Genomic DNA, 27,080 nt, shown 5'->3' with positions numbered 1-27,080 from the left:
TCATCTCTGGAGCATCTGGATAGTAAAGACACCTACGTTAGACTATTGTTTATTGACTACAGCTCCGCCTTCAATACTATAATTCCAAGCAAACTTATCACCAAACTCTGAGACCTGGGACTGAACACCTCCCTCTGCAACTGGATCCTTGACTTTCTGACCAACAGACCGCAATCAGTGAGGATAGGCAGCAACACCTCCAGCACGATTATTCTCAACACTGGTGCCCCACAAGGCTGTGTCGTCAGCCCTCTACTCTACTCCCTATTTACTCATGACTACGTGACCAGATTCTGCTCTAACGCCATCTACAAGTTTGCAGATGAGACCATCGTAGTAGACCGTATCTCAAATAACGATGCTGGAGTACAGGAAGGAGATAGAGAGCTTAGTGACATAGTGTCATGACAACAACTTTTCCCTCAGTGTCAGTCAAAAAGAGCTGGTCATTGACTTCAGGAAAGAGGGCGGTGTACACGCACCTGTCTACATCAATGGTGCTGAGGTCAAGAGGGTTGAGAGCTTCAAGTTCCTAGGAGTGAACATTACCAATAGCCAGTCCTGGTCCAACCACGTAGACGCCACGGCCAAGAAAGCCTCTACTTCCTCAGGAGGCTAAAGAAATTTGGCATGTCCCCTTTGACACTCACCAACTTTTATTGATGCACCATATCTGGATGTATCACGACTTGGTATGGCAACTGCTCTGCCCAGGACCACAAGAAACTGCAGAGAGCACGGCCCAGTGCATCACAGAAACCAGCCTCCCCTCCATGGACTCTGTCTATACCTCTCACTGCCTTGGTGAAGCAGCCAGCATAATCAAAGACCCCACCCACCCGGGTCATTCTCTCTTCTCCCCTCTTCCATCAGGCAGAAGATAGGAGCCTGAGGGCACGTACCACCAGGATCAAGGACAGCTTCTATCCCACTGTGATAAGACTATTGAATGGTTCCCTTATACGATGAGATGGACTCTTGACCTCACGATCTACCTTGTTATGACCTTGTTATTGTCCACCTGCAATGCACTTCCCTGTAGCTGTGACACTTTACTCTGTATTCTGTTATTGTTTTTACCCTGTACTACCTCAATGCACTGTAATGAATTGATCTGTATGAACGGTATGCAAGACAAGTTTTTCCACTGTACCTCAGTACAAGTGACAATAATAAACCAATACCAGAGTCTTAACTCCTTGAATTTCCTCCCTAGGCTTTTGTATGGATAATTGGAAAGTATTCATATTGCATCTGTATAATTATCTTTTTGACCTCTAATCAGGTTCTATTCTTTCCTTTCACCAGAACAGGTCATTCACTTGAAATGTAAATTCTATTTCTCCATCTATACACGCTGTCTGACCTCCAAGTATCTCCACCATTTCCCGTTTCTATTTCAAATTTCCAACATCTGTATTATTTTGCTATTAGATTCAGAGTCTAGAGATTTAAAACACAAGTGTCGAGGCTGTCAGTTCAGGGCAGTACTGGGGATGTTCTGCACTATCAGAGGTGTTGCCTTTTGGATGAAAAATTAACTAAGCTGCAGTCTACTTTATCAGGTCATGATCCCACTCTGAAGCAGAGCAATGTAGTCATTCCTAGTCTCCTGGCTAATATCGATTTCTCAATCTGCACTTTATCAATCCAGATTTCTACCTTACTCGTCATTATCACGTTTGTGGGAGCTTGTTGTGTACATTTTTTCCGCGACTTCCCTGTGTTACAGCACTGCCTATGTTTCAAAAAGCTCTTCTTTGGCTGTAGAGCACTTTCAGACACCTGAAAGGGATCTGGGGCGGGGCGGGGGGGGGGGGTGCGGGCGCGGTGTTACATAAATGAAAGTCTCTTTTTCTATATCCACCTCCTTTCCCACAATTATGTTAAATCTAAATGACATGTCCATGACCACCAAAATGCTCCCACTGTCTTCCCATCCATCTGCCCAGCTTAGTTCTTTAAAATTATCTCAAAATGCACTATCTTGTGTTGTACTTCCTTTGTACTGAATAAGAATAGTTCTCTGAAATGATTTTTAAGAATTCTGATCCCTCCATAGATTTTAGATGAATTTTATCCATATTATTAAAATTTATATTACTGCACAATTGTTATTCAAAAATTAGCCTCCAGTATCTCAGTGTCAAAGGTTGTTGATAATAATCTAGTGGTGCCAAGATGTTTTACTATATAAAATGGTCTTAAAGAAAAACAAACTGCTCAACAAATAGCTGGCGTTGTTGAGGGTCACACATGAAAGAATTCATGTTTGGGTGAAGAAAATAGACAAGCCATTGCAGGCTGTGTTACTGAATTAGTTGTTGGTGATTTTGCTGGCAGAGAGGCTGAATGAGAACGATGTTCCTACCCGTCAGAAACCGATGCCTACAATAACTGCTTGCTCACATGCTCAGGCCAGCTGCTGAAGGACAGGCTGGGGCGGGAATGGGTGGGGGGTGGAGGGTGGTGACTGGAAGGACTGCAACTATTTTGCGAAAGCATTTTATGCACAGCCGCAGGGGGTCTGCAAAAACATCACGCTCCAGAACTAGCTGGGGTTCTGGGTCAAATATCAGACTCTAACAACAACTTTAATCATATCTGAAGAATACTGTGAATAGGCTGCTGAGCTAGCCTCCGGCTGAAATGAAATACTCTCTTGACATTTGATTGTGAACATCATGGACATTGGGTTCTCTGTTTCACTAACAGAGGAGGTTGGTATTTCCCAGCAGACGTTCCCACTTGGCATTGCAGTCACCATGTAAGGCTTGTTTGTAAACAAGCTGCTTTACACTCTTGGCACTTCACAAAGCAAAGGTGCATTTATCTGATTTTAAACTAGATCTTTTTCCACAGATTTTGAAATGAAAATAGACATTTATTAATAACATTAACAGACTTCAAAAAATGGGTATTTCTAGACCAAACTAATGTAGGGAACATAGTACCATCAATCCCAAACTGAATGATAGAAAGATTTTCTTGAGTCTTTCACAAACTCAGGATGCCCAGAAGTATTTTTTACTGCTAATAAAGTCCAGCCATGTAGATAAAGCTGCAGCCAATTTTTAAACAGCAGACTCCCACTGACAGCAGTGAAATTATGCCCAGTTAATCTGTTTTGTTGATGTTGGTTAAAGTTTAAATATTGCCCAGGAAACTGGAAACGCCCTTACTCTTTCTCAAATGATGCCATAGGATCTTTTATGTCAATTGAAAAGGCAGATGGAGGCTTGGCTCAACGTCTCTTTATAAAGATGGTACCTCTGATAGTCTGCAATTGAATATCAGTCTAGGTCATGTACTTGCTTCTAGAGTGACCTTCTGACTCAGATCTATCGCTGACACATGAATGCAGACAGGAAGTGTGTAAATACCTGAATTATTAGCCACTTGCAAAATGGCACAGAGATAAGCAGGTTAGGAGGTAAACACAGCAGGCAATGTACTGGGATAGGACAGATTGCAGTGTTACGAGGGGCTTCGCCTGAAGCATGTTGTGCTCAGGGGTAGAGCAGAAAATAAACAGCAAGTCCGTCCTGTATCCAGCAATGGCCTCGAATGTCAATTGTTTACAATTTAAATTAAGGCAACAATTATAATAATGCAAATTTAACAACACCCACCAACTCATCAACCCTGTACTCAACATTAATTTGTTTCATTTTCTTAGACATTGGACTCTGACCACAAGAAAACCATAATCTTCAAACATTTCCAAGCTGAGTTACTGAAAAGTCTGAACTTGTAGAATTTCTGCCTGTCTGGTATAGAGTAAACATTGATCCCTCCCTAAAATTTACAGGCTGCTTTCTGAACTTAATTCAGTGAGTTTGCAATTAGGTAGAAAGTCAGGGCCCAGAAAAACATATAAAAGGCTTCTTTTGGTCAACTAACCAAAATCAAACATCTTACCCCAGCAAAGCACTAGTAAACTTACAGGTCTAAACAACAGGTTAGGGAATTAACTCTGAAAACTAATGGAACTCCTTTTCATATGGGAGAGTTTGGGAATGTTTCAGACTTTGCTGTGACTAGACAATACAGGGGCCAAATGTTCAAACCCTCTCTGCTCCTCTTAAATCCTCCTCCCAACCCTTTATAATTCCCTGCAACTACATCAGTACCAACCCCTAGACCAACGCAACAGTCAGGGCCCTTTCAAGCCAGATGGGGACCGAATTTTGCAGGTTTGGAACTGGTGGAGAGAGAGTAAAGCAAATTCTTTGTCAATCTTAATTCCTCATTTAACTTGCCAAACATCTTGCAACTTTTCGACACCTACCCACCTCCTGAGGTCCCAACTGATGCCACAGTTCCGTGAGAAGTAAATGAGCTGGGGGTTTCAACTTTTATATAGATTGGGATATGCAGACAAGCTTGTCTTTGAAAGGTGTCGCTGAACTTGCAGCAAGAACATATTTAACTCGAAGTAAACGCACGTTGAAATGGTCAGAGTGCACACATGAAAATTGACCAAAGTTTAAATCCCAGCACGTCACGAGGAACCAAAGCATTATCTAAGTGAACATTGAGAAGAGTCAGTGAGCTAAAGGAAGCACTGGAGCAGCTGTCAGTGTAGACAGACAGACAGGGTGTAGAGTGGTTAGACCACACAGTGACATGTGTCTGTTGAAGTATGACCATCTATTCCCTTCTTTGAACTCTCTTGTGGTCTGGCTGTCCACCAGACTTACAAATCTACAAAGAAGTAGAACTGTGACTTCACCAAGTCTGGATTCATCCCCAAAATCCTTTGGAAATGCCAACGTTCAGCTTGCTTCAAAATTCCAATGAAACAAGACCTTGCCCCATTAAAACATCTTAGTGTGATGATAGTAAAACATCAAACAGAGTGACATTTCCTTAATGACAAAGGACTGGTTCACTAAATCAACCAACTCACGTACTTACAACAAACAAGCAAACAGAATAACATTGGAACAATCAAAAGGTAGGTGGGGGGGGGTGTGGTAAGAAGATTTATAGATTTATCTGTGTGCAGAAAGACACAAAATAAATACGTCGATGGGTCTATTGAATTGTACGAAGAACAAATGTGAGACTGACAGGCAAAACAACATCGTTCAAGCTGAACTTCAGTATAATCAAAGAGATTTGGGAATCATCAAGCAGGATTTGCAGCCTTTGGATAAAGCGATGTAAATCAGTGTTGAGACCGAGAAGCTGTGTAGACAACTGATGATGGCCAGCGGAGTTTGGCCTTAAAAGTATGGAGACAATGCGATCAGGAAGAGGTGAACTGGTCAAATACTAGAAGATGTATGTCACTAGATGGTCAGTGGATTGACTACTAAAATGGTTGTGAACACAGGGGGTTAAGCTTGTATCTGGGAAAAAGTTGGGGGTGGGGGGGAGCTGGGGGGTTGTAGTGTCAGCCATTATGTTGTTGTTATAATCTCTCAACTCAAGTAAAGGTAGATCATTTTGGAAAAAGAAATTTTGATTTGCCATCATTTTGTTAAATCTCCAGGTCAGACTTTAGTACAGCTGATGGTGGCTCAATCCACACGCATTATAAATATAATTAAGTTCAGTGCAGGTACTTGTTCTAAAAGGGCAGCGAATTTCTTGAGTGCATTGTGGATAATTTCTGAAACAATAAATCCTGAAATCTAAGGAAACTGACTACCTTACATGTAATAAGGCAGATGTAATCAACAGTCTAACTGCGCATGAACATTTACCTAATAGTGACCATAATATGATTGCATTCAATGCTGTGCTTGTAAAAGAAAAATGAGAAACAGGGACCAAGATTGTACATTTAGTTAAGGCATGGTAAGACAGAGTGTGTCCATGGCAAGCTGGGCAAATCTGTAACCGGTGGAAAAAAGTGTAAGATAAATGAGAGGGATTAAAAAAAATACGGTGATGTACCAGCTTTATTACCAAGGGGCAAGAATACCACTTTCCAAAAATGCACCAGGGTTGATTAAAAAGATAAGGGAGAAAAGATGAGGGAGAAAACGAAAAGGAAAAAGCATACGAAAAAGCAAAATCAAATACAGATCCGAGAGACGGTGACTTCCCTGCCCAAGGAACACAAGTGAATCAGATGGATTTTCACAGCAATCCAGTAGTTTCAAGTTAGCATTACTGACACCACGCATTTCAAATTATTGACTTAACTAAATTTAACTCCCTACCTCCCCTGGTGGGATTCTAACTCAAAGCTAGATCTTTAATTCAGGCCGTTTATTACTGGTCCATGAATTTAACCAGTATTTCAACATTCCTGGACACAAATGGGAATTGAAATAAAACCAGAAAATGTTGGATTCACTCAGCAGGTCAGGCAGTATCTGTGGAAAGAGAAACTGAATTAACATTTCTGACAAGGAATGTCCAACTTGAAATGTTAATTCTGTTTCTCTCTCCACAGATGCTGCCTGACCTGCTGAGTGTTTCCAGCATTTTCTAGTTTTACTTCAGATTTCCAACATCTCCAGTTTTTTGATTTTCACAAATATTAATTGATTCTGAGGTTTATTATTAAGTCAAAGTTTTAGATTAATATGCTTTGTTAACCACAGATTATAAGAAGGATGCAAGACTGAGTCAAAGTGACAGAGTTACCTCAGGCCTAATTTCATAGAAAGGTAGAAGTGGTGGAGAGGATAGGTGGGCTTCTGCTGCCCAGTAGCTGATGGTCACATTAACTTGGTAATTAATTCCTAAATCTGATTGCCCTGATCAAAAACCAGCAAGGTCAGAGTGCCCTTATCATCTACACTAAATGAGCACACACACACCACTCCCCATCCTGGCTGTTTTCCACTAAACTGAAAGTATGAATGCTGCCCATGATCCAACATCGACCAGTCCCCTCTGTGCTATTTGTGCAGCCAAACCACAAAAACACCATTAACAACCAACTCTCCTCACAGTCCCGTGTCTGTCGCCTCCAGCTCCTTGGCAGGATCTCCGCGGTGTACTTCAGAGCATCCACATGATTCCCTAAACAGACTGCAAATCAGTGCACCTAATGCATTCAGTAGATTCTTTTCCCCAAAAGATTTAGTTTTTCCATTTTTGACTAAATTTCTGTTGAAATAGGCAGGACTGAACAGCGTGTTGATATCTTATACCTCTTCTAAATCCCACAAGGCACAAATGAGCGCCAGTGAGTGTGGTGCATGGGTGCAGGCCACTGGCTTGAGAAAAGAGAAAGCATGTAGAGATGTGATTGAACTGGGCAACAGTCAAGATCAGCTGGAGTAGTACGAGCAGGGTGAGAGAACTGCCTGTACATTTCAACTGTAATTGACTGCTGAAAATATATATATATATAAAAAAATAAAAGTTGGCACAATGGGCTGCCATGGCAACACTTTGTCCCTGCACTTCATCACTTTCCCACTTTTTCCACAGTGTTACTCTAGTCCATTACTCTTCTTTTTTCCCCCCTTGCACTCTCTCAAAAAACTCATCTGGATTGGCAACGCTTCCCAGGTGTTGCAGAGTAGCACCGGGGAGCTGGTTGCTTTGACAACTCCCTAAAAAGCTCCCTGCCAGCTGCAAAAGGCAAAAGTCTAGTGCCTGGAGCAGGTACTCCACCCTCCCACAGTGGTGTTGATCACTGAGGGCCACACCCAGTGCACCGTGTGCCCTGTTAGTCTGATTCACCAGGCTGTGCACTGACACAAAGCAGGAATGCAGGGCCTGAAGTTATACATTCAGCAGGGAGTGGCACGGCAGGAAGTGGCTCAGGGGTGCGGTGTGCTGCACACTCAGCAAAAAGCAGAATCACTGGCCACAAGGCAAATCGCTTGCTCACCGCCTTGTCTAAGGTGAATTATACAACCCCCTTCTCTCACTTACAACTGGAAATCTATAATGTTAGTCACTGATCTATGCTGATTCAACAGGGCTGGGACATCCACAGGTAACTAAAAGGACTCAGACCTTTGATTCTAAGCTAAAAGGGGGAAAAACTGTTAAAGGCACCCCATAACTCTGTTGGAGAAAGACTGCCACCCTCTGACCCCACTGGAAACAGACATGCTAACAGTGAGTTGCTGGAATGTGGAGTTATCCCAGAACTCTGCTGGAAACTGCAGGTATTAACATTAAAAGAGTGGATCTGGGGTGTAAGATTTGTTGAGGATCCATTGACCGACAAGACTGCAAGCTCATGTTATTGTTACTTCGTTCTCTACCGAGGCTGCCTGCCCTTTTTGCTTTTATTTTGCATTTCCAGCATCTGCAGTATTTTGCTTCTGCACTAGGAAAGGCAGACTAGCAGAAACAAAGTTGCAGTTGGGTCTGTGAATCAGAAAGCACAGCGATTGTACAGGCCAGTGGTGAGAGCCAGGATTGGCCAAACCTTTATGATACTCAACTGTACAGATAAACCACAAGCAGGGTGGATTTTGTAACCACACGGGAGAGTGTGAAACAGGTCTAGGCAACTGTGATCAGTGCACAAATACAGAGGTACACAGACAGACCCATCTGAGGCAGGCAAACTGTTATCCACAAATAGTTCACAAGGAGACAAGAAGTATTGGAGAACTTTATGTACTCATCATCAGACCTATCCATGACTGCAGTAACCTCCCAGACAGAAAGCAATGCTATGCTACAAGCAGAATCCATTACCTAAAACATCAATATGCTACATCTGCACCCCCTCCTCCCACAACCATCAGCCTATCCTTCACTGGCCCTCTGTAGGCTGTTGCTGATTGGCCAGGATCAGTGCCTTCAGACAACAGCAGTCCTCTTGCAGCTCCATCAACATGCTATTTTATGCACGAGCCCAGAGCGCATATTCGGGACAGCTGTCAATCAGTGGTGTCATCCTATAATTAACCTGCTCAAAATGCACACCTCCAACAGCGTCACAAGACAACAATCAGAAATCCTGGCAGGTCTCCCTGTTGCTCGACCACTGAGGGTAACTGTAACTAACGTTACATGCCCAGAACTGAAAATTGGATTAAACTTGTTGTCTAGCTTTGCTTCACCTACTGTGCAAGAACATTGGTTCAATGGCCCTAATAACTCATTGGGGCACCAGGCTCAGACATTTTACCCATCCAGATTACCAGCACACAGGATCAGGAGTAGGCTAATCAGACCCCTGAGCATGTACCTTCAATTAGATAATGTCATTCAATTAGATAACGTACTTCCATCCAACTGCCCGGGTTCCTAACCCTGAGTGGTCAAAGCTAACAAATCTTAATTTGTAAATGTTAAAATTTTTAAATTGATCTTCTGCCTCAGTTATTTTTTTTGTCCAGAGCAGTAATCCCCAATTTAAAAAGGGTGCTCACTGACACAATCCAATAAGTTTTTTGTTTACTCTAGATTTGTCCTACAGAGGTCAGTTACACATTACATACTCTATAAATTCTACAATCAAAATCCTGCAATTATATCATCTGTTAATTTTCTATGTTTAGGGAAATAAACCTTGCCTGGAAATGTCCTCATAATAACATTGTTCTCTTTTGTTCTGGTATCAATCTGCATTCCAAGACTGATATTTTATGAGAAGATAGAGAGTAAAGTGAAATAGGGAATGATGTGAGCAAAATGGGGAGGGAAGTGAGGTGAGGGAGAGGGGAGTAGTGAACGGGGCAGGCGGGAGGGGAATGAAGTGGGGCGAGGGGCAGGGGAGGCTGGTGGAACGAGGTGATAGGAGAGGTAGATGACTGATCAGGAAGAGCATGGACAGGACAACATACAACCAATGTGTCAGGAAGGATCCTGTAACACATCATCATGCTGGTATCTAAACACGTATTTGAAATATTATTTTTGTTTGGTATCTTTCCTAAACGATGGTAATTCTCGCTGTGCAGACACCCTTCAATATTGTACCGAGGTGCCAGTCTGGAATATCTGCTCAAGTCTCTGCACTGGGACTTCAAACACAACTTTCTGATTGAAACCCTGCACGAGTCGTGATGCAGGGTTTCGACCCGAAACATCGACAGTTCCTTTCCCTCCACAGATGCTGCTCGACCTGCTGAGTTCCTCCAGCAGATTGTTTGTTGCTCCAGATTCCAGCATCAGCAGTGCCTTGTGTCTCCACAGCTTTCTAATCTAAGGGCAAAAATGCTAGCCAAGGAGCAAGGTTTTTGAAGACTGTTGCTAATTACACACTTGTATATTTGCTTTTATCCAGCAGCTTTCCCCCAGCTTTCTTGTTGATAGTAAACTCTCAACAATACCACCTCAATAAGACAGATGCCCTGGATATTATTGTCATCTGGCAACCTTGCTGTGTGTAAGTTACTGTCGTATCTCCTACGTTAAACAGTGATTACACTTCATTGGCTGTAAACACTTCAGGATTTCCTCAGATCATGGTAGGAACTATAGCAATGCATGACCATCTTTCCATTTCCTGGTCCTGGAGCTTCAAAATTGTATCCTTATTGAGATTTACCCCAAATCTGTCCTCTCAGCAGAAATTCCTAAAACACTGGAGTTTGTGACATCAATTAAAAGCATGAGGGAAAATATCAAAATGCTTTACCTTCCAATTCAAGGTGACCCTGAGCCCGAACATGCCTTGGCAGCCAGCAGCAATATTTCGTAACAATTTTGCAATGAAATAGTATGTGTAGAACCACAGCAATCACAGACCACTGGTCTATTACCATATCCACAGAACAATGAAGAAATCACTGGCATAGTGACACAGTTAACTACATGTTTTCTACAGGATAATTCATATGGCTAATCAATTATCCTACTCCGGATATTTCAGTACTATAGAAATAGGCTTCATTGTCACCACTGACTTAGAATGTGCATTAAACTTGATTTCATAACCTCAGCACATAGGCTAACACACTGCAGCTGCCATCTTTATAATGAGCCATTAAATAAAAGGTTCGACCTGTCCTCTTGCAATGTCTTACATGATTCCAAAGCACTTTTTGTTGACTAGGTGAGGTTTCCGTGTCTTGATCAATACTCCTCACTCACCCTGCACTACAAAAGCAACTTAACAACTACTTGCATTTATGTAGCCTCTCTAAATATACTAAAAATGTCTCATGGTGCTTAACAGGAGTGTTATCAAACAAACCTCTGAAAAAATTGCTTATGTTGTCAGGTAAAAAGATCCTAATATAGATGTCCAAAGTCTTGGTCAAGGAGGTAAATTTTATGGAGCATCTTAAGAGGAGGACAAAGAGCTTGAGAAATTCAGGGAGGAATTTCAGAGCCTAGGGTCTATGTAGCCAGGGGCCTACTAGGATATAAAATTAAAACCAGATCCAAACCCAACCTGATCCCAGCCAATCCAAACCCGACCTGAGCCAAAGAAATTTTTTCATACCTGATACAACTGCACTGCACATACATTGCTACTGATTAAGAGCAGAGGATGCATGCGGCAAAACAACACCAGTCATCCTGACCTGCATAAAGTACTGAGCTGGGACAGAGAACGTGCATCTGAACGTTCTATCAAAACATGAAGCTGAACCCAACACATATTGTGCTGAGCTGGAGTCAAGTAGTCAGGCTCTAATTGAAGGCACTGCCAGTAGTGGTGAGGGAATTAAAACCGTCGATGTGCAAAAGGCTAGTATTGGAAGTTCCAGAGATATGGAACTCTCGGAGGGATAGAAGGGGTTGCAGAGATTGGGGGGTGGGAAAATAAGCGTGAGTGATGCAGGGGCCTGTAAACAAGTACAATGATTTTAAAACTGAGGTACTGATAGAGGAAGGACTGATAAGTGTGACAGGTAAATGAGATGGAGTGATTTAACCAGCCAGTTATCTTGCTGCTATTTGTGGGTTTTATCAGCACACAAATTACCTGTCACATTTGCTGATAAAATCATGGACTGCACTTCTGTCACTGACTGAGACACCTGCTGAGATGCCCTGAGGATGTACAAGTGCTATGTAAATACAAACATTTCTTTAAATCAGCCACGTTTCCCCCATGGTCAAACCAAAAGAGAAAAAAAGATATTTGCCATGATGGGACCGCAGTGAAGATTGACCAGACTGCTTCTTGGAGTTGTGGGTCAGTCATATGCAGAATGATGACTATGTTAGGCTTGTATTCTCTAAACTTTAGAAGAAAGGAAGTGGTCTCACTGAAATGTATGAAACTCTAAGAAGGCTCGACAGTATAGATCTGGGGAGGATGCTTCAACTGACAGAGGAGTCTAGAACCAGGTATTTATGGCAGTAAATCTATTTTAACCCCCGAGTCTGAAGCAGTAATCTATATTGATTGCTGAACTTCAAATTTCCAAATTCATGGACATATCGTGGACATTTGGGGAAGGTGAGAGCAACTCACTATCATGTTGAAAGGGAAGTGGGAGGTTTGCAAAGGACATGCAAGGGTCCCAAATGGGTCAAATTAGAATGGGTAGCCTCATGTAGTCTATATACATTCACAGGGGTCGAATTCCTCAATTGTACCCACAGATGTCTCAGTGCCAATATAGTAATCTTACTTGCATTCTCACTATTTCGAAATGAAAATGTTGCTGGTTTATCTACTCCCCCCTATAAATACCATAGAACTTAATATTCTCTTTTATAATCCTGCTGTTATTAAAACTAAAAAGATGCCACCAATTTATAACTTTTGTGATTCACCCCTTGCTCTCTCTCCAGTTGCCAACCTCAGTATTCTCCTTTCAGTGACAATAATACATACCAACTAGTTCCTGAGGATTCTTCTTTTCCACATCGAGGAACTCCTGAAAAAGAAATAGAGATTACATGCCTTAACCATCACAACATAAAGTTAACGTTTGTATCTCATTGCAGTACTCAGGGGTGTACAGGATACACAATGTGTTTGTAGAATTTTAGGAAGACAGTTCACTACGAGTGCTGTATCAATTACATTATAAAAGGGGCAGAAGCCAAGGAGCAAAAAGGGGACATGCTAAGTCCAAGATATGTCCGTAGAGAGTACATAGGACAAGAGGGGAGCAAGACAGAAATGAGAGAACAGCAGGCGAGTGGGTGAAAGCAAAGGTGGGTGGAGGGCGCAAATGACCTGGCTGGGGGTGGGGGGTGCAGGAAGAACCAGAGCAGCATGGGAGTGGTGGGGGAAAAATATTGGAGGTGACAAGGGGACACAGAAGCAGCATCAGATCACGTCTTGTTGTGTTGACATGATGTGCTGGCATCCAGTGAAATAGGACATTAAGCAATGGTTCTAGAACGAGCTTGCCCTGGAACAAGCGAGGGGCAGGGTGCATGCTGGCTGGAGAAAGGACTGCATGGTGAAAGAGCCAGTTGGCAAGGACACGGGCAGAATCTCAAAAGAACAAATGTGAGTGAGATTGAGACGAAGTTAGCAAGGGCAGTCGTGTGGGAGAAGGCAGAGGTTGAGAGGCCAAGAGTGAAAGAGAAAGATGCAGTGAGTGAGAGGAAGAGGCAAGAGAGGTGGTTTCAGAGATGTAGGGAGATGGGAAGAGGGAATGGGCTGGTGAGGAGAACCATCACTCAGAGAGTCAGAAAGTAAAAAAGTAGGTGAAAAGACAAAGTTAAATATAGAAAAAGAAATAGGAAGAAAGAATGGGATCTGCAGACCTTTCCAGATCGAGAGAGAATAAAAATGTGTACATGCACTTGCGTGCATTGTTCACATGAGGAAAGAAATTGACATTTCTTTTACCTTCCATGTCCTTAAGTGTCTGAGGGAACAATTAAATCAACCCTGGGGTTTAGCTCAGGGCTGTCCTCACAGTGAATTTTAACCCTCTTGCTTTAAGCTACATTGCTAGGACCACGTTGGTACTACCCAGAATTTAGGAATGTACCCATGAAAGAACATGCAGCAGTGATTTGACAACACTGCATTGCAGATAGGAGACCAAGCTTTCAAACCAGGTGCCAGGGAAGAACAGGAACTGGAAGAAGTGTCTCAGGCAGAGTAGGTAGCTTCTTGCTGCCTAAACAGCCCACCAAGCATTACTTAATGCAGGAGATTTTTTGTTAGGGATGCAATCTCTATCCTCTCAATTTATCAGCTACCCGCTTCACTGTGTGCTTTCTCTCTTGCATCAAACAGGCTAATCATTAACCTCTTTATTTATTGAGCAAAAATAAACAAAGTCAGCCAGGTTCTGCATCCAGAACTTCCTTCAAACATTATAAAGTCCTACACTCTACTCGTAGGACAGGCTGGTAGGAGATGTGTATATAACATTGACATTTAGTTTCAAGTTATCAACAAAACTGATATTCCTAATGAAACGTTTAGCTTGAAGTTGAAATGATACTTACCCTCAGGTCTCTGTTCAAATCCAAGCTCCACTCAGTTCTGAATGTGGAGCACATGGAGCAATGTGTTAGCAGTCTCTGGCCATGGCAATCCTTGACACAGCAAGAACCATAACGGAAGGGACAGACAAACTGAGCCTGATACAGGTGCATCTGGGTAGTTGTTTACAGAAGAGGGCTGGCACAGCTAGTAGAGCTGCTGCCTCACAGCTCCAGTGATTTAGATTCAATCTTGACCTCCGGTGCTGCTGTGTATAATTTGTACATTTTCCCTGTAACTGTGTTTGTTTCCTTTGGGGTGCTCTGGTTTTCACACATCCCAAAGATGTGCTGATTAATAGATTAATTGGCCGCTGTAAATTGCCCATAATCTGTAGGCGTGGTAGAACTTGGTGGTGCTGGGCTAATGGGTTGATGGGAATGTGGGGAGAATAAAATGGGATTAGTACAGGACTGGTGTAAATGGGTGGTCGATGGTTGGCCTAGAGTCAGTGGGTCAAAGGGGCTGTTTCCACTTTGTATACTCTATGAATCTACGACATAATTAGCAGCTTTGTAGCTGTGGAATGTTGCTGAGTTAGTAACAGCAGCAGAATCTGCCTTGAATTCTCCCCATGAAAATAACTTTAAAAGTAAAGCTTGATGTCATACTAGAATGAGTATTTAAACATTACATGATAGGTTGAAAGCATTACATGTTAAAATGTCAACCACAGTCCACTGATAAATATGCTCACTGAGCAGAAAAGTCTATTATTTGGGAGCTGTGAGCCTTGCACAAGGTCACCATTTCTCCCATAGTCCTAGTGTGTACTGAGATTAATTGTTGAGCAGTGTTTGGGACGAGGATTTGGAGATAACAGAATAGAATCTGAATCGTTCATGCATATAAAACCGTCATTTGGTTCACTGAACCCATGGCGGCTCTCTGCAAGAGCAAACGGTCAGTCCCACCTCACCCCCCCCACTCTTCTCCCAACATCTTCTAGCTTTTCCTCTCTCAAGTATCTATCCAATTTCCTTTATAAAAGCACGGATTGAATCTGTTTCCACTACCCTATCCCGAGGGTAAACTCCAGATCATGATACTTCCAAGTGAGAATGTCAACCCAAGTTCTTTTGACAATCACTTTATATCCACATCCAATGTGAACAATTTCTCTGCACTTTCTTTGTCTATATCCTTTGTACTTTTGAATCCCCCTATCAAATCACCTCTCAATCTTCTCTCTATTCATGTAATTGAAGTCCCTCATCCCCATCCATTCTACTTAATCTATTCCACACCCACTTCAGGGTCTTCACACCCTCACAACGTGGTGACCAGTGCTGAACACGATACTTTATTTGCAGCTGACCCAGTGTTTTACTGAGGTTTAACATTTCCTCTGTGGTTTTGTACTCAATATTTATGAAGATCTAGATCCTGAATGCTTTATTTTAAATTGCTTTTTCAGCCAGTCCTGCCACAAAAGACAAGTGAACATACACACGCAGGGCTTTTCTTCCAGCACTCTCATTAGAATTGCGCCCATTCTTCATTCATTCTACCCAAATGCATCACTTTACACAGACACAGGTGCCTGCAGGCAGTTGCTTATGGAAGCCATTGTTGGCTGCTTTGTAGCAGTCTGCAGAGAATGTTGCTAAGGTAGCATATGAGCAGAATCTGCCTTGAATTATCCCCATGATATAAATATTAAAATGATAATTAATGGCACAAGCAAGTGAAGACTTAAACATTACATCTGTCCACTCATTTTACCAGCCTCACTATCCAGTCCATCATGATCCTCCTGAATATTTAGCACACTTCAAGTGCTATGTCACTGGGAAATTTTGAAATGGTCAATTACACATAGCCAGCAAAACAGAGGTCCCCAGGGAACAACGATGCACACCCTCCGCTGTCCCGAGAAACAACTGCTTGTCACGGCACAGAATCTCAAACCAATTGCATACCCATGTAACACTGCCCCTTTTATTCCACAAGCTTCAACTGTGCTGACAGACGTTCGATCATATGGCTTTATCAAAGTCCATATGCACATTGATCACACTGCCACATTCTAAAACTTCATATCTGGAGAGAATAAAACAGACTGGTGTAGGATTAGTGTAAGCAGTTGGCACAGATGTAATGAGCCGAAGGGCCTGTATCTGTACTGTACAACTCTATGACTTAGTTAATAATAATTTTAACATGCCCTGTGCTGGTTTTCAATAGTTTGCCCACACTTGTTTGATTAACTTTGTTTGTTTGTAATTTATAGTAATTTTTGTCTTTGCACTGTTAATTTGGGTTTAAAATGGGTGGTGCAGACTCGTAGGGCCGGAAGGGCCTGTTACCACGCTGTAAATAAAATTTTTAAAAAAATTTTAAAAAAAGTCTGATTCTATTAACTTTGCTCCTCAGTGTCAGTTCTAGCAGCTTTTCTGTCACTGAGACTGATTGGCCTATCGTTGCTAGGTTTACCATTACATTCTGTTTTCAACAAGCACGCCATATTTTATCCTCAAGTTGTCTGGCATCACCCCACCATTTATGGAAGACAGGAAGATTAAGGCCAGTGCCACTGTTCTGCTTGACCCTTTTGTTTACGGTCATGGATCACACTGAAGCCAGTACTGAAGCTCATCATGAGTGGGCTTGGTCTTCTCACCACGCACGTTAGCTACGTGATATGGGTCGCAGGCACAATAAAAGTTACACCATTTCATGGATGAGCCAAGCACCACGTCTGTGCTAATAAAAACAGAAAATGTTGAGGAAATTCAGCAGACTAGGCAGCATCTGTGGAAAGAGAAACAGAAGAGTTGTGGACCTGAAATATTGACCGTTTCTCTTTCCACAGATGCTGCCTGACCTGCTGAATTTTCTTAGCATCTTCTGTTTTTAATTCAGATTTTCAGCATCACCAATTTCTTTGAGTTTCACCAAGCTTATGCCCCTGGCACTAGCTCACAGTCTGTCACTAATGAGGAAGTGCAGTAGATTTTGGCCTATCTTTGCTCTACAAATTTCCCGAATTTAAGACTACTCTCTGGGCTTCTGTACATCAATTGCTCCATAATGCAGCCTGGGTTACTTCTTCCTTACTCCCACTGCCTTGTATTTACCAATGACCGAAAACAGGACACAGGTACACAACAATGTTAACAGAATTAGCACATTCCAAAAGTGAATTCTGGTTTGAATTATAAATTCTTTTATTCCATAGAATGGAGAACATGAAAGTTGATTGAAGCAACAAAACTGCAGGAGCTAGGAATCCAAAACAAAAATAGAATGGTGGAAGTGCTCAGCAGGTCTGGCAGTATCAGTGGGGGAGGGAAACAGAGTCTATGTTTTGGATCAAAGACCCTTCGTCAGAGCGAGATCGATGAAAGCCAAGAAAACTGCAGGGGTGGCAGTCTCTTTGTACCTCACAGTATTCGGTTCAGCTAGCGGCTCTGTGCAAAAGCCGACTCACTTGCAGCCACTCCCTCCCTAAGCATCTGTGGCATTTTCATAGTCACAGCTGCAGGTAATAAAGTCTGTTTCAGCTTGTTTAGCTGTGCAGGGAAAGACTCACAGGAAGTGTAGTCATTGTATTGAAACGCACAAGAGCTAAATACATATTGAATGGTCAATAGTAGACAGGTACAGATACTGCCACTAATTAAAGGATGCTAACACACAGTTGCTCTCATTGAATATAGAACTCGAATGAGAACATACAGTAACAGACTAACTGTAGGATACAATGCGCAGGTACGGTCACTCTCACCGAATAAAGGACAGTTCTGTGCAGGTCCAGTCACTTACCATAGAACTGTAGAACTGTAATGTGCTCAAAGTCACTCTTACTAACCCCAGAACATTGTAATGAGCAGATGTACTTGGGAAGAGGCAATAATGAAAGCAACCCACAAAAAGCTAGAAGAACTCAGCAGGTCAGGCAGCACCTATGGAGGAAAATGGACAGTCAACGTTTCAGGTTGAGACCCTTCATCTGAGTCCAAATGTCAATTGTCCATTTCCCACCACAGATATTGCCCGACCCACTGACTTCCGCCAGCTTTTTGTGTGTTGCTCCACATTCCAGCATCTGCAGTCTCCTTTATCTCCAATAATGAAAGCAACTCCTATTTTGTGATCCATGGACAGAGGCCGAAAAGATGCTTTTAAAACATCTGGCCAATGTGAGAGACAGTAACGGAACCTGGTGAGTGTGGCAGTAAAGGAATCAAGGGACATGGGAACTGGGTAGGGTAGGTGGACTTGAGGTGGAAGATTAGCTGTGATGTCATTGAATTGCGGATTGAGGGTCTGTGTGGTCTGCTCCAGCTACTACTACATGTTGTAACATTTATCGCAATGAATAAATTGACCCATATTTATTTTATTAAAATCCATGTGACATAATTCATCCTATCAACAAAAAATTCCACATCTTTCTTAAGATAGGTTTAGATTTCCCTTAATAATTTGCCATCTCACTGAAGTTAACAAATCAATTGCCAGTGTACGACTGTCATCTCTTTTGCAAGTCCAATAGTTCCATAATGGACAGACTATAGCATATCATTCACAAATGTTATAGATATCAGATACCTCAAGGCAATGAACTGGACGTCCAAGCAGAGCATAACAACATTGTACAATGCCAGAAGGAGATCCACTGTTGGGCCACAACATGAGGTTTTTGTCATCTTATATTGAAGAGGATTTGGATGCATTAGAAAAGCTTCAGGGTAAAGTAACCAAGATGATTGTTGCATTTTATCGAACTGATGCAAGGCCCTAGCAATTAACCTTCGCATCATCACAGTCAAGACTGTATGAGATTTTCACAGCAATGAAAGGTATGAAGGAGAGTAATGAAAACAAGCTGAAAAGCACCTTGGCTGAGTACAAGTTGAGAAGAGCCACGTAGAACATCCACAGCCTAAATTGAAGTCGGAAATGGGAAAAGTTCTGCTTGGTCGAGAGTGTAGAAGTGGCCCAAGGAGAGAAACAATTTAGGGTCAAAAGGCAACCCTAACGGGAGGAGGGGTGGAGAGCCGTGGCTGGATTTATAATAGCTCAGAAAGAAACTGAGATATAGAGATATTACAGCGCTTCATGATTCATCAGGCACAGGAAGGAAATTATTGTTTCCTGACGAAGATCAATAAGTGAAATGAGTGGAAATGGCAATGATGGAATTGGTTGCTAGACTGTCAAGATGATGGGAGCTCAGCAGGTATATATGATTGGAGTTATTGCTTATGTGGAGAGTAAACAGTAAATAGTCCCATTTCACGTTGTAACCTCAATGTATTTCCATTCTGTAGCTCGAATAATGAAGAATGACCACTTGTGAAGTCCAAGCTCATCTTGCAATGTACAAATGATGGAGCAGTGTTTGCTAGAACCCCTGCCAGTGCTGTAGGCTGTACCATTCAAATGTCTGAGGTAGAGCAGGGTTGGAATTTCTAATATTCTGTATTAGGGGCAGCACGTGAAGGTGTGCATAGGTCACGTCGCCACTGAAGCATTCACCTTCATCACGCGACTTGATACGAGTAATTAAAGGACTGCTTGTCTATTTTGCATCCAGCAGATAGAAACTTGCAGTCCCTTCATAAACATTTGGTTGTGAAAGTTGAAATATTTCAAGTCAACAGCTTTTCATCCTGTGAGTTATGATGTTGGGTCAATCCAAGGAATCAGAGGCAAGTCTGTAGCTGAGAAACGCAGTGTACGGCACTGCTTTCTGTTCACTGCCAAGCTCCCTCCTTCCATTTTATAGACTGTAGGGAGGACAGCCAATGCGGCCACGGCACCATGATGCAAAAGCCATGTAAGTATGGAGGGAGATGGCATTGGAGAAAGGAGACAGTATGGTCATGGGATAGCTACTTTTCTCTGCAAATATGAACAGAAACCCAAAAGGTTGTTGCCTTTCCAGTTCCAGGGTTAAGGACAATATGGCTAGACAGGTACTTGGAATGAGGGAGAAGAATCCAGTTGTCGCTGCCTGTATTTAAGCTGAAGATACAAGTAGATTGAGGGACTAGCTCGTATCTTCAGGTAATGTCTTCAGGAAACAAAAGGTTCTGCCGAGAGCACTGGGGTTGAAATTAAACTGCAGAATCTCAACTGTAGCTGTGCCTGCAGCTGGCTATATTGGCAAAAGGTTGAACAGATTAAAGATCTGAATGTGTGTTTAAAAATATATTAAGAGAGATGGAAACTTTAAATCACGGACACTGGAACGAATAGCTGAGAAAGTGGGGAGTCGTTGGATTGAGATCCACTTAAACTGGTAATGAATTTGATCTAAGAGCCATTCCCAAGACAGGCCTGTTTAACAACTATGTGCAGTACTGAGGGATGATCCTGGCCCAGAGCAGTAGTGGTACTGGTGGAGATAAGAGACAACAAATAACAAACATCACACCACAACATCCACCTCCCCCCCCCCCCCCCCCCCCCCCCCACATCAGTAGCTGCATGGTTTGACAGGTTATTAATCAAGGAGCCTGTAGCAGAGGTAATATAATAATCTGCCAGGGGTTGGGTGGTGGGGGAACATGATGATGTTTGTTCATTTCATTTCATACAGACCACACGTATCAAATTGTCAAAAGCAGATGGGATGACAATTTCATGGGATGCGGATGGGACATTTTCCTGAAGCAATACATCACAGAATCAACCAGAGAGTACACATATCCTTCTTAATGACCTTAGTCCTTTATCCCCATAGTAAAGAATCCTCAGGGAAAAGTAACGACAATATGACAGAATTTTACATAAGTGTTACACTCAGTCAGAACTAGGATTGAGCTTAAAGCTCATATTGAAGATGTGAGGGACGAGTTGGCAAAGTTAAATGGTTTGCCAGTGGAACAATACTCCATAATTCTCCACAAATTTATATTCAATTAAGAAGTAAAAATTCTGTGGAAAGTGTAACCTTCCTTTGGCAAATGGAACAAGTTAAAGATTTTACTAAGTTAGGTCTTACAATTTTCCAAGACACTGCGAGTTGGAAGTTTTAGAAACCAATAAAGGACGACCAAAAGTTTTGGATGAAGGACAATATGAGATTGAATTAGCGAGAGAGTTTCTAAAAGTTTGTAAAGGGGGCATTAACAGCAAACGTTTCCTTCAGAGGCAGCAGAAATGACTAACGAAATGGATGAGATGTTAAACAAATACTTTGCCGTCGTCTTTGCAACAGATGATGCAGTGTATGAACTGCAACTGTGGAGAACCAAGGGCCTAATGAGAGTGAGGAATTTAAAAGTGATTATTAGTAAAGAGAACGCACTGCCAGAATTAGGGTGACAGGAGTAAGGAAGTCTTGCTGTAACTGCAGCAGGTTTTGTTGTGACCACACCTGACTACAGTTGCAATTTTGACCTCTACAACCAAGAAAGATACTGCCTTGAAGGCAGAGCAGTGTAGACTCAGCTAACTGAAATCTAGTATGAGCAGCATATACTGCAAGGAATGAGTAGAATGGACTCCCCTACTAGAGTTTAAAAGAACTACTTCATTGAAGGTACAAGGTTCAGAAAGGAATTGACAAGTGGAGACTGGGTTGCTGCTACTTCTTGCCAAATATTCTATAACTAAGAACCAGAGTCTCAGGGTAAGTTTTGGTCACTTAGCACTGTGATGAAGAAACATTCCTTTACCCACTGAGCTGTGAATCCTTGGATCACTCCACCCCAGAGGACCGTAGATACGCAGTTATTACTTCTTTATCATTTATTCCTTTTTATGGATCTGGTCATCAATGAAAAGGCCAGCATTTACAGCTCATCCCTAATTACCCTTGAACTGAATGGCATATTAATTTGTGGGGCTGAAATCACATACATCCAGGACTGGGTAAGAGCCACATAACTTCTTCCCTAATGGAAATTCATCAACATGATGGGTTTTTATGACAATCCTGTAGTTTTGTGGTCATAATTACTAATTAATATGTTTTTTTTAAAAAGTCAACTGAATTTAAATTCCATAGCTGTCATGGAGATAAAAATGCTAGAAACATTCAGCAGGTCAGGCAGCATCAGTGGAAGAAGAAACAGAGTTAACATTTCAGGTCCAAGACCCTTTGTCAGAACTGGGAGAAGGAGAAACCAAGTTAGTTTACATTAACCAATTCAGTCTCACCCTATCAGAGATATTTCCTCTGTTCTCGTTTTCTCTCTTTCTTATTTCTGATGAAGGATCCTTCAGATTTCCAGCATTTGCATTTTTTTAATTTTCATTTAGTGGTGGGATTTGAGCTTGAATTTCTGAATTTAGTCCAGGCCTCCAGATTACTAGCCCTGTAACTTATCCACTTCGCCACTACTGTATCAGAATACATTCAAGTCTGAATGTTGAAAACTCGGAAGGATATGGGTATCAACTAGAGAGGTGGACTTCAGATAAAGCATCAGTCACCATCTTGTAAAATGGCACACTGGCTTCGGTAGTTGTATCGGCTGCTTTTGGTTTTACTGCTATTGTTGTGCTCACCCCAAGGTTCAGCTGATGTCTTACAAGATAAACAAGATATCTGGAAATAAAATTCCCCTTTTTCTACAATTTACTGATGACACTGTGCCAGCCACTGTGTTGGAGATAGGGCACAACAGAATACTCCACCACAGTAAACAGTATCTATTTACTCGGAAAACAGGCTATTCAAAGAACAGAGGAAAGAGAAACTACTGCAACTTCTCCAAAACATGCTACGTGGAAGAAAGTTGCACATAAATTACGTACATAACAGCAATCTCATGTGGGCACCAAGTCCGATTCACAGAAGAACTACCCAATCATTTTATCCTGGCCAACTAGTACTATGCAGTCTTTTATTTTGGATCAGGCATTGGCCCCTGGAACACTTTAGACTGCAATAACTCAAGAAGTGCTTGACACAGTCACTCACGTTATGGATGTGCTTGTTCAAGTATCAGGAGCAAATTTAGCTTAGAAATCCCAACTCTTCCTGGTGAGTGGGAAGAAAGAAAGGAACAGCGAACAGATTCTCAGTTTGGCATCACTAGCAGCAGTATTTGGGGAAATAGCAAAGAATAGTGACATGTGACTGAATCAAAGACTAGAAAGTGACCCCACCCAAGGAGATTACACATACACCAATTATTGTCAACCAACTGGAGGTTAACACTGCCACCTGTTGGAATAGAAGGACACAGCATCCTGGCTGGTTTGCCCCAAAATACAAGGGAAGTTTCGCATGGGACAGACAGTCAGTGCTTGCTTTACCTTGCTGGTAGGATTTTGGCAGACACTTTCATTAGCTGACAGGATCATCACATAGGGGTGATCTTCAATTAACTTGAAGCTCAGCAGCAAACCAATATGGTCACTGCTGACTGCAGAATTCTGGGCTGTTGTGTCTGTTGGCAGGGTCATGGGCAGATATGGTCTTGGAGAGGCTGGGGAGTAACCAGCAGCCTGGAGATCAATAAAATTATATGGGAAAAGGTGCTCACACATTGATATACAGATAAACTGTCTTCTCATTTAAATAGGTGTCCCATCCAGCATGGGACCGCTTGCAACCCAACTCCTCCCTCAGCCTCTCTCTTTGCCACCTCCTCCACATCTTTCCTTCGCTTACCCCCATGTGCTGATGGAAGGTCTACAACCCGAATCGTTAACTGTTTCCTTTGTGACAGATGCAGCCCAACCTGCTGAATGTTTCCAGCATTTTCTGTTTTATTTCAGATTTCCAGCATTTTCTGTTTTTTTATTTCAGATTTCCAGCATTTTCTGTTTTTTTATTTCAGATTTCCAGTACCTGGGAGTTTTTTGATTTTCACTCTCCCTCTCCACTCCTATTCTTCTGACACCAGATTTCTCCCATCTCGTACGCTCCTCCCTTTCTTATCTTCACTTCTTGTTTCATTCCTCACTCCTCTCTCACCCTCTCCTTCCCCAACTCCACCCCAAAACCCATTGCCTTCCCCAGCACATATGAACTCCCTCTCACCTTCTCTTGACCCCAGTTCCCTTGTTCCACCTTCTACGACATTCCCATCCTCTCCCTCCCTCTGTCAGCCTCTCTCTCAGTTCTCTTTGCCTCCCTATTGGCCCCTCACCCCTCCCACCTGTTCCTCCTCTCTTCTTCTCATCCTCCCACTCCCATCCACCCTGCTTTAACAACTTTCCTTCTTTTCTCAACTGCCTCCATCTCTACTCCTCTACCCCACCACCTTCTTCCCTCACCTGCAACACCCTCCTTCTTCCTCCTCTTCCACAATTTACTCAATCTCACCCTCTCTCCCTCCCCCAAATCCCTACCAACTGTCAGCCTCCATTTCCTCCATCATTTAAACAGCACTCCCACCATCTCTTTAGCTCCCTTCCTCCATCCATCTCCACCACCATCTGCATCCTGCAGCCCACCTTCCTCAGCCTCCTCCTCCATTTTGACCCTCACTCCCTTCCTCATACAAACTCCCTCGTAACCCTTCCCCACTCTACCTGCACTTATTGTCTGTCTGCACTGCACTCTCTCTGTAACTATAACAGTTTATTCTTCACTCTGCTGTTGTTTTCCCTTGTACTACCTCAATGCACTGATGTGATGAAATGATCTGTATGGATAGCATGCAAAACAAAGTTTTACATTGTACCTCGGTACATGTGACACTAATAAACCAAGTTACCAACCCCATTACTTCCTCCCTCTTTCCTTCCCCAGGACCCTCCCTCCTCACCCCATGTTCCTTCCCTTTTCTTCTCACTCATTCCTCCTTCCCTGTCTACCAGCTGGCCTCCAGCTACAAAATTCTCATCTATCCAAAAATTCCCCAGGTTTGTCCTCCCGTCAAAGAGCTGGACAAATCCATTTAACCTACCACCACTACATCAGTCTACCTCAATCACAAGCAAAGTGATGGAAGGTATTGTCAACTGTGGGACGAAGCAGCACTCCCTCACTATTAAAATTCTGCCCACACCTGTTCACTTTGTGTTCTACTCAGACCATTCAAATCCAAACTTCAGCAGGAGACGAGGCGCAAGTAACTACATTTGACATCAAGCCACCATTTATGGCGTGTGGCCATAAATCAAGTCAATGGGAATCAAAAGGAAAGAAACTCCAGTCTGAAGTCATACCTGGCACGAAGAAAGATGATTGCGGCTGTTGGAGATCAATCATCTCATTCCCAGGATATCACTACATGGATTCCACAGAGGAATGTCTTTGGCCTAACCATCTGGAGCTGCTGCAGATATGAACTCCCCTCCATCATAAGGTCAGAAGTAGGATTATCTGCTGTTGACTACACAGAGTTTGGTTCCATTCAGAACTACTCAGATGATGCAGCAGATTGTGCCCACATGCAGCAAGACCAGGACAACATGCAGGTTAATAAGTGGCTTGTAACATTCATGCTGCCTAAGTGCCAAGCAATGATCATATGCAACAAGAGAATCCAACTATCTCCTCTTCACAATCTCCGTTTAAAACTACCAAAACCCCACAACTGACTGGAAATTGGACTAGTCACATATAAATCATAGGTTACAAGAACATGCAAGAGGCTGTGTATCCTGTGGTGAATGGCACATTTCCCAATTCCACAAATTGTGCATGTGATGGATACGTAACTGGATGAGTAGGGCTCCGATTTCCAATTACCAGAGAATCCTGAATTTGATGTCCTTCATTGCAAAAACGACCCATCTCAATCTCAGTATTCTTCAAATCATGAGGAAGTTGAAATAAATGCTTTATCTCACCTCCTTCATCTCACCTTAACCATCAATGCCATTGAGATATGCCATTCACTCATCAACAGTAAGACAACATTGACCAACTTGTCAGCACCACCTTGCTGCTTGTTTTATTTATTTTTGTCTTAATGTTGATGAATTCAGACTTCTTCTTCTACATAATAACAGCTACGTACATTCAAGTTGATTCTGTACCTTTACATGCACTTGTTTTCTTCCTTGCCTCCATCTATTCCGTGAGGCAGCTGCTGAATATGTTACAGCAGAAACAGACTTATCCTTTTATGATTGACTGCTGACACTAAGATACACATGCCAATAATAAATATAAAACTACTCAAACTGTTGCCCCTTCCAAACAAGTTAACTAAACACATGAAATCAAGCATTATTTGTCTAATGCACACTGCAGGAAACAGATTTCTTAGTTAAAATACAAGGAGGCCTAGGAAACCATCATACAGTGGCATGCAAAAGTTTGGGCACCCCGGTCAAAATTTCTGTTACTGTGAATAGTTCAGTGAGTAGAAGATGAACTGATCTCCAGAAGTCATAAAGTTAAAGATGAAACATTCTTTCCAACATTTTAAGCAAGATTATTGTATTATTTTTGTTTTGTACAATTTTAGAGTGAAGAAGGGAAAGGAGCACCATGCAAAAGTTTGGGCACCCCAAGAGATTTGAGTTCTCAGATAACTTTTACCAAGGTCTCAGACCTTCATTAGCTTGTTAGGGCTATGGCTTGTTCACAGTCATCGTTAGGAAAGGCCAGGTGATGCAAATTTCAAAGCTTTATAAATACCCTGACTCCTCAAACCTTGTCCCAACAATCAGCAGCCATGAGCTTCTCTAAGCAGCTGCCTAGCACTCTGAAAATTAAAATAAATGATGCCCACAAAGCAGGAGAAGGCTGTAAGAAGATAGCAAAGTGTTTTCAGGTAGCCGTTTCCTCAGATTGTAATGTAATTAAGAAATGGCAGTTAACAGGAACAGTGGAGGTCCAGTTGAGGTCTGGAAGACCAAGAAAACTTTCTGAGAGAACTGCTCGTAGGATTGCTAGAAAGACAAATTAAAA

The 27,080-nt window shown here is 42.3% G+C and overlaps 1 protein-coding gene across 2 annotated transcripts in view; it reads right to left on the bottom strand.

Annotated features, from left to right (window-relative positions):
* The window catches only part of sap30bp (SAP30 binding protein), a 63,616-nt gene that overhangs the window by 15,878 nt on the left and 20,658 nt on the right, over positions 1-27,080 (bottom strand). For both annotated transcript variants that reach the window (XM_052032737.1, XM_052032736.1), the window contains one exon: positions 12,680-12,722. In XM_052032737.1, the coding sequence (XP_051888697.1) occupies positions 12,680-12,722 (43 nt within the window). The remainder of the gene's footprint in view (positions 1-12,679; positions 12,723-27,080) is intronic.

This window comes from Pristis pectinata, chromosome 18 (genome assembly GCF_009764475.1).
Source record: "Pristis pectinata isolate sPriPec2 chromosome 18, sPriPec2.1.pri, whole genome shotgun sequence".
Lineage (NCBI taxonomy): Eukaryota > Metazoa > Chordata > Chondrichthyes > Rhinopristiformes > Pristidae > Pristis > Pristis pectinata.
Note: the sequence above shows the minus strand (reverse complement) of the source record. Positions and strands in the feature narration are given on the sequence as shown.